The 8256-nt window shown below is 47.5% G+C and overlaps 2 protein-coding genes across 2 annotated transcripts; both read right to left on the reverse strand.

The window, feature by feature from the left end:
- Positions 1–66: 66 nt before the first annotated feature.
- On the reverse strand, positions 67–748 carry LOC109765331 (uncharacterized). Its single transcript, XM_020324128.4, has one exon. It carries the CDS (start codon positions 579–581, stop codon positions 342–344), a length of 240 nt encoding a protein of 79 aa, XP_020179717.1. The 5' UTR covers positions 582–748; the 3' UTR covers positions 67–341.
- Positions 749–2267: 1519 nt separating this feature from the next.
- On the reverse strand, positions 2268–5306 carry LOC109765332 (chaperone protein dnaJ 6). The gene is made up of 8 exons (XM_020324129.3): positions 5017–5306; positions 3834–3932; positions 3656–3757; positions 3516–3575; positions 3318–3424; positions 3133–3215; positions 2862–2952; positions 2268–2733 (listed from the first exon to the last, which is right to left on the reverse strand). Exons 1-8 carry the CDS (start codon positions 5125–5127, stop codon positions 2520–2522), a joined length of 867 nt encoding a protein of 288 aa, XP_020179718.1. The 5' UTR covers positions 5128–5306; the 3' UTR covers positions 2268–2519.
- Positions 5307–8256: the final 2950 nt, after the last annotated feature.

An 8256-nucleotide genomic window follows, 5' to 3' on the forward strand; every position in this document is an offset into this window, starting at 1 on the left:
ATCAAGAACCCGATGTCATATCATCAAAACAAAAAGGAAAGAAGAGACCAAGGCAACACGAACAGGTAGAATAGAATCACAACAAATATCATTCAATTGTTCGAATGAAATGATAACACGGCGCCATTAGCCACGGGTTACAGACGCGGATTGGGTTGAGTTTACCAAACGGGTCGAAAAGAAGAATTACAAGCGCAGTTACATAGTACCGATAATGTGTGGTGTAATCATCATAGAGTGGTCATTAGTTGATCGGTGAATTGAAATTAAATTAAATTGAATCAACCGACGCGTCTGCGTGGCGCCGCGTGGGAACGTGGGAGCGCGAGCTCCGGCCCGTCTCAGTGCAGGTAGTAGGCGACGAGGGAGACGAGGAGCGCGGCGGCGCCGGGCGCGCCGGCGAAGGCGCCGCTGGTGGCCGGGGCGGTCGCTCCGGCCGCTCCGGCCGCGGCGCCGGCAGCCGCGCCGGTCGCGCCGGGGGACTCGGCCGGCGCCTCGGTGGCCGGGGCGGTCGCCGCGACCAGGGAGGCGGAGGCCACCAGGGCGATCAGCACGGCGCAGGCGATCTTCTTCATCTCCATGGCTTCTGCCTCTCTCTCCTCGCGGGTACGGTACGGTTGCACGGGGCCTGCGCAAAAGAAACAAACAGCAAGCGGCTAGGCGGTCGAGGAGGAGAGGTCGGCCGGCGAGGCGCGGTTTATTCCGGTGGTGGGAGCGGGGCGGTGGGGGGAGGGCGGCTCGGTCGCTCTCTGGAAGGCCTGGGAGAGGGTGGGGTGGCGCGGCGCCGCGTTTTGTAGGGCGCGCGAGCGGCCATGAGAGGGCCTCGCCTGGCCGTCGGTTGCCGCTCTGCCCAAATTAGGGTGCCCAGCTTCCGTACGGGTGGCCATTAGCGCGCGGCGGGAGCATGCGGAGGACATTACCTTCGTTTGTGTGCTTGGAAAAATGGAGCGGTGATGGTTAATCGGCCCGCGGAATAAGAATTTGATTAATTCAATTCGATTATCAAACGACCTACGGTCATCCCATGGATACTGCACAGCTCCCCAACCATCGAGTGAACCTACCACAACAGCTCGTGCACGCGCCATTGAACATGAGGTGAACTTGCTCTTAGTGAATTCCCTAAGTCCACATGCGAGACATGACTACTACCTCAAATGGATGTGTTATGCGTGTTCAGATACCGAGGACGAAGTCATGGAGGTGCAAGGACGAAAAATGGAACGATGATGATTAATCGGCCCACAGAATATGAGTTTGATTAGTTGAATTCGATTATCAAACAATTGCCCCTCCACGTTTTGATCTCATGTGACATAGAATGTGGAAGTATATTGTTTAGTAGCTTGTGACAGGAGGAAGAAAATCAAGCACAAATAGCAGTGCCCAGTAACAGTTCAATCAAGTGCGATCGGGTGCCACTAGTACCTGTGAAGAACGTTCGAGTACCACGATATAAGAGCATCACTGCCCATCCCTTGTACTCACCCGATCCATATCAATATCGTTGATTTAGTACAACTTTATGCTAAATCAACACTAAGTAATATGGATCATTGATAGTAACTTAATTCTCTGTCATTACTCATCCTTTAATTCTGAATTGAACGTTTTCTTTGTCTAGCGCATCATCCAAAACTTAATCCTAGGTTGTCCACGACGTCCTCCATGGTCCGTGTCAATGGCTGTTGGAAGCGCTGTAAATGTTTGCGGCGCTGTAATGGATAGACCATATCTGCTGCTGCTGTTTGCGGCGCTGCAGATGTTGTTGTTACTATACTCTAGTCCTCTGTAAAACTCCTCTCACTTATTAAAATGAAAATTTGCTCCGTCGACGTTTTGTCAAAAAAAAGACTTGATATCCAGAAAAAAATCAAACACACTTTCTTGATAAAGAATCATTTCAAACGCAAATTTAACTACTTCATTGCATAATTAAACAACATTACCAAATTAACACCATTAACACTACATCAACATCGAACTATCTAAGATAAATTAGATACTAGGCACATAGTACCAGCTTGATTAATCAACATCCAACTATCTAATATGATGATTAATCAACCCATGGTATGAGTTTGATCAATTGAATTGGATTACCAAACGATTCCCTTGCCCTTGAGGAAGAAAATAGTAGTACCAGCTTGATTAAAAATACGTGTATCAATGAGTTTGATCGGTTGAATAGTAATAATTCATACCCACGACCTGTCGTCTCACATCTCCCTTCGGCAGGCATCAAAACAACTTTGATCACACACGAATTGAACAGACTATCACCTGGCCATGCCGGCATGCCGAGGATTTCATTTCATTCATGGGACAGGACACTTCCACAGTTGTTCACATCTAAAACCACACCACACTTGCATTCAGTTACTTATACACACGCCCACTCATAAAACAAAGCGACACTACAGTTGCGACACAACCCCTCCACTCCACTCCACTCAACACCCATCTTTTCTCGAAGGGCCTGCATGCATGTCAAGATTCATATCATTTGCGCATGCATGTCAAGATTCATACCATTTGCGCCCCTTGGTGCGCTTCTTCTCAAGCCTCTGCCGAGCGCGCTCAAACTCCTCCTCCGTGGGCTCTGAGCTGCCCGCCTTGTTGTCATCACACTTGGACATTATAGATGACAGAACAGAGTCAAACCGCTCCTTCCTCTGTTCCCTGCGCTGCGAGATCGCCAGGATGAGGTCGCTCTCCTGGCTCTTCTTTTTCCTATGGCAGTTTCAGGAGACAAAACAGTGCAGACTTCACATAAGCAGGTGATAGCGACTAGTATCTTGAGAGGATCAAACTCGAGTGAAGTGTTTCAAGGGATGGATAAATGCTAGTAGGGAACTTACTTCACTCTCCTCTCCAATGGGTTTGTGGGTGGTTCTATCTCAGAGATCTTTTTAGCCCATTTCGCATACACTTTGGTGGACTTCACCTCGCCTACAAAGAAAGGAGGCGGTAAGATAATTGCGCATACAGAAGTTTTGAGGAGCCGGTTGAGTCAAACATGTAAAATCAAGCACTTTACTAGCACCTCGTTGTAGATTGTATGAAGAAAATGGGACAATAAATCAATTATATATGGAAAAATCATAGTGGCAACAGCATATGATTATTTACCTTCAGCAATTGCCTGATCAATTATATCTTTGAAGCGGTGAGAATCAAGCTTGGCATCTGAGCAAATCATTGAGCAGAAGAGTCTGCACAAAAAGGCAGAGGGTTAGAAAAAAAAAGAAATGAAACACAGTTGTTCAGTTGCAGTATCAAGTTTTGGAACAAACATTTAATCCAGCATCAATCACCTGTTCATGTTGCCCTTAAATTTTGTGTACAGTTCCTTTAAATCCTTTTTCTCAGAGTCTGACCCTCTATACTTAGCTTCAAATTCTTCAATGTCAGCCTCTGTGACCTGAGAATAATTTAGACAAAGCAAGTTCATCATGCATTGTATAAGCAAATGGGCAACGTAAGTTTCTCACTGGCATGGAGCAAACACATACCTTTCTGTACACTGTTCTGAAGTACGCTTGGAGATTGTCTGCAGCTTCTCCAACCAGTGCCTATCACAAGGGAAAAGATTTGAGAATATTACACAGAAACTTCAAAGGTGGAAACCAAATTGCTAGGATTAGGTGCTCACATCATCATCAGTAATTCCAGTCTCATCATACAATGCCCTTTTCTCCTGATCTCCAAGAATAGATATCACCTTTTGCAGCTGCTGAAATTTTTCGTTGGCTTCCTGACAACACATAGCATTTCAATTCAGATACATGGTACGTATTTACTACAACAAAGGTTCAGGGTTGAAATCCTACCTCATCTCCAGGATTCTTATCTGGGTGAAGACGCAAGGCCAACTTGTGATATGCCTTTTTTATCTCCTGTTGTGAAGCTGTGCTCGCAACCCCTAATATCTGCAGAAAGAAGGAAAAACAAGCATATTAAATGAGATGTCTGTCATACTATGAGATCAGCAAAGTGGAGCATATCAGCATAACAATTGTTTATTAAAGTACTCCTGTAGAAATTCAGACTTAATCCAATTTGAGGTCGCTGCCATGGACTGCATGTACCCTTGCAGCTCTCTGCATGTTTATTTAAACATGGGTTTTCTACCATAGTAAGTGCAATCAAGTTGTATCCACCAACTGACTGCAACTTTGCAGAAACAAAAAAAAACTAGTGATGATGTTTGAGAAGAAACCATGAATGCAAGCACGGTGCAGCTTTTGTTCTTGTAACAAAAAATTATATCTTGGCTTAACTGGACATGAACCAGAAACTTTATAACTCATGGAAGTGAGGACTGAATTCTGATCCATAAAGTGAATAAAAATGTTCCTATTTGCTAACATATGACTTACAGGACAATTGACACCTTTAACTGAACAATTGTATGTTCCTGGATCGACATATATATAGCAGCCCAGCAGATCCTAACTCCAAAATCCCAAGCAAACATCTCCCTTTCACATCCAGCCACATAACTGCTTGACCGCAGAAACAGGGCAAGGATAAAAGCCCTTTAGCACACTTACTAACCAATATGTGCGGCATGTGATCCTTTAACCCCGGCATATTTTGGATCCGAAATGGGCATGTGTCCGGTTTTGATATGAATTGACTGCGGTTCACTAGGCTACTGTTTTGTGTTAAAAAATGTCATGACAGCAGGGGAAAGATACGTGTCCGGGTTTATACACGCAGGTAACGTCATAGGACTCCATATCTCGGGGCTAACCTCCTGTGTGCGCATGTTTAATCATAATACCCAAATATAATACTAACAACTGAGCGATTAGCATGGAGATCCACGAGAAATTCCTACCAAGGGAGCACCTGACTTAACAGCGGACAGCCCTGGGCGGGCAGCGACATCAAACAAACGTATATACGACGCCATTACTGTTCATCCACGAATCCGAAACATCCGTGCAGGATTTAGATCGAACACTAGCGCCGGAATCCGAAGCCCTAGGGTCTGGACGGAGGTATTACCTCGTAGAGGCTCTTGCTCTCCGCGGCGGCGGGGGCGGGCTCATCGCCGTTCATCTCGACGTCGTCGCCGTCGCTGTCGCTGGAAACCCTAGCCCTCCTCTTGCGGCCCATTCGGTGGGAGGCGGCGGAAGTGGGGGAAGTGGAGCAGGAAACCGTGGTGGTGCGATTCTTTCTTATAGCGGGCGAGGCTCGAGCGCGAGTGCGGGAAATTTTCCCGCGCGCCGGAAATTGGCGGACTCCCGTACCGGTACCGTCCCGATCAAAATGCTTGGGGTGCGGGGGGTGAGCGGGGAGATAATAGTATTTTTTTTTTTCAATGAAAAGGGGTTCCCGGCTCCATTTCATATAGAAAGAAACCACACGACTGGAGTACCAAGTTAGTATTATAGAAACTCTCCAACTCCGAGAGAGCAAAATCGGCATTTTGTCCTTACCAAAGGGAAAACCATAATAATCAAGCCAAGACGCCTAGTCCGCATCTATTACAGAAGTAAAACGACCTCAGAAGAGGCTCGCAGGCCGGTGAAGAAAATCAGCAAAACCCTGAGAACACCACTTGGATAGAATATTGTTCATTCGGATGTTTGAGCTGATATTCAATGGTGGTTCTCCCTCCATGGGCGGTTGTTCCCATTGAGGGAGTCCTGAACTAGGGGGTCCTCGGGCGTCTGGACTATGTGATGTGGGCCTGACTGATGGGCCGTGAAGATATGAGATCGAAGATCTTCCCTCGTGTCCGGATGGGACTCTCCTTTGCGTGGATGGCAAGCTTGACGTTTGGGTGTATAGTTTCCTTCCCTTGTAAACCGACCTTGTACAACCCTAGCCCCCTCTGGTGTCTATATAAACCGGAGGGTTTAGTTCGTAGAGGCAATCATAATCAATCACCCTAGACATCTAGGGTTTAGTCATTATGATCTCGAGGTAGATCAACTCTTGTAACCCCTATACTCATCAAAGTCAATCAAGTAGGAAGTAGGGTATTACCTCCATTAAGAGGGCCCGAACCTGGGTAAACATCGTGCCCCTGTCTCCTGTTACCTTCGATCCTAAGACGCACAGTTCGGAACCCCCTACCCGAGATCTGCCGGTTTTGACACCGACATTGGTGCTTTCATTGAGAGTTCATCTGTGTTGTCGACGGAAGGATCGATGGCTCGCCTCGTCGTCAGCGACAAAATCACCTCTGGAAGGGCCCTAGTTCCCGGGCAGATCCTCCAGATTGGCAATTTCTCCATAGGCGCCCGCCCGACCATTAAGCCCAAGACGGTCCCTCGGATTGCCAAAAATCACCTCCGCATCAACCCTGAAAGTGTTGATAAGATGGATCCGGCGGATGTCTCGTCTTTAAATGAACTGCTAGATCGCATCGCCGCCCTAGGGGTCGCAACAGATTACGATCTGATTGGGCTTAAACCCGATCAGAGGGAAATCAGGTCTCCACCTGTCACCCACCTGGTGACTGTTGTGGAAGAACAACTTGAGGATACTACTCCTCCTATGCTGAAAACAAACTATGTCCGGATCTTCGAGCCCTACGAGCCGGACACTCATCGTCAAGATGAGATCATCTGTCCTCCGAACATAGAATTAGGTGCCGAGTCTAAAAAACCCCAGGACACTCCGGATCCTGGGCCAACAATCTCAGGAAATTTTCAAAATCCGGATTCCACAGTAGGTCAGGGTTCGGATTTAAGACCACCCACCCACCACAATCAATACTCTCCAAGCAATTCCAGTCCCCTGGACATATGCGATTTAATGTATATACGACAACAATCCCAGGAAACCGTCCATCACTTTTGGGCTAGATTCCTACTTATTAAAAACAAGATCAAGGATTGCTGCGACGACGATGCAGTATCAGCCTTTTGCCACAACTGTACAGACGAGGGGATCATTAATGCCCTCAATCGGCGCCGCATACTGCACTTTGCAGATTTGGCACACATAGTACAGAAGTACTACGCAATGGAAAGCGCTTGGAAAGCCCAGACAGTTCGGTGGGAACCACCGGCCGGGCAAAAAGGATGCACCCTTACGGGGCACCTGATCATTACTTCGCGGAAAGGAAAACTAAGCCCTTACCGGGACACAAAACTATCCTTGACGAATGGCTCGACAAGCCCTGTCAGATACACACGACGCCAAATTCCGAACCAACTCATAGCCTTCGGGCATGTTGGATACTCCGGCAGGTATCCAAAAGCGGTGAGGCTATTCTCACCAACACTACCCCGGCGAGGCATTCCCCCGAGGATAATGACCTCAACATGTTTAAGGTCTTCGAGACCTTTTCTTCAAACAACCGGCATAAAAGGGCACTCCGCGACCTCGCCGAAGTCAATCATGTAGCCATAATAAATCCTTGGAACGATATGGCGATAACCTTCAACACCAATGACGAGCCAAGGGCCCGATCAGTCCGAGCACCGGCTGCTTTGGTTCTAAACCCAATTGTAGACGGCTTTCGTCTCACTAAGGTGCTCATGGACGGCGGCAGCGGACTAAACCTCATTTACGAAGACACGCTCAATAAAATGCAAATGGACAGGAGTCGCATCGAGCAAAGCAATGCAACTTTTCGAGGAATTATCCCCAGTCAGGAAGCAATATGCGCGGGGAAATTAAACTCGACGTGGTATTCGGCACGCCAGAGAACTATAGGTCCGAAGAGATAATCTTCCAGGTGGCCCCTTTCAACAATGGATATCATGCCCTGTTAGGGCGAGACGCATTGAAAGATCATGGATGTCGCCTAGAGGGGGGTGAATAGGCGCTTTAAAATAATTACGGTTTAGGCTTGAACAAATGCGGAATAAACCTAGCGGTTAATTTGTCAAGCACAAAACCTACAACAACTAGGCTCACCTATGTGCACCAACAACTTATGCTAAGCAAGACAAACTACTAGGTGATAGCAAGATATATGACGAGAAACAATATGGCTAACACAAAGTAAAGTGCATAAGTAAAGAGCTCGGGTAAGAGATAACCGAGGCACGCGGAGACGACGATGTATCCCGAAGTTCACACCCTTGCGGATGCCAATCTCCGTTTGGAGCGTTGTGGAGGCACAATGCTCCCCAAGAAGCCACTAGGGCCACCGTAATCTCCTCACGCCCTCGCACAATGCAAGATGTCGTGATTCCACTAAGGGACCCTTGAGGGCGGTCACCAAACCCGTACAAATGGCAACCCTTGGGGGCGGTCACCGGTACCCGTCAAATTGCTCGGGGC

The sequence above is a fragment of the Aegilops tauschii genome, chromosome 6 (genome assembly GCF_002575655.3).
Source record: "Aegilops tauschii subsp. strangulata cultivar AL8/78 chromosome 6, Aet v6.0, whole genome shotgun sequence".
In the NCBI taxonomy this organism is placed as follows: domain Eukaryota; kingdom Viridiplantae; phylum Streptophyta; class Magnoliopsida; order Poales; family Poaceae; genus Aegilops; species Aegilops tauschii.

Excerpts from the sequence above, each read along its gene's own strand:
- LOC109765332 (XM_020324129.3), bottom strand. The coding sequence starts at position 5,127 with ATGGGCCGCAAGAGGAGGGCTAGGGTTTCCAGCGACAGCGACGGCGAC. Across the intron at positions 3,576-3,655 it reads CTGGAATTACTGATGATGAT|GCACTGGTTGGAGAAGCTGC; the intron begins GTGAGCACCTAA and ends CCCTTGTGATAG. Across the intron at positions 2,734-2,861 it reads CCATTGGAGAGGAGAGTGAA|GAAAAAGAAGAGCCAGGAGA; the intron begins GTAAGTTCCCTA and ends AAACTGCCATAG.
- LOC109765331 (XM_020324128.4), bottom strand. The coding sequence starts at position 581 with ATGGAGATGAAGAAGATCGCCTGCGCCGTGCTGATCGCCCTGGTGGCC.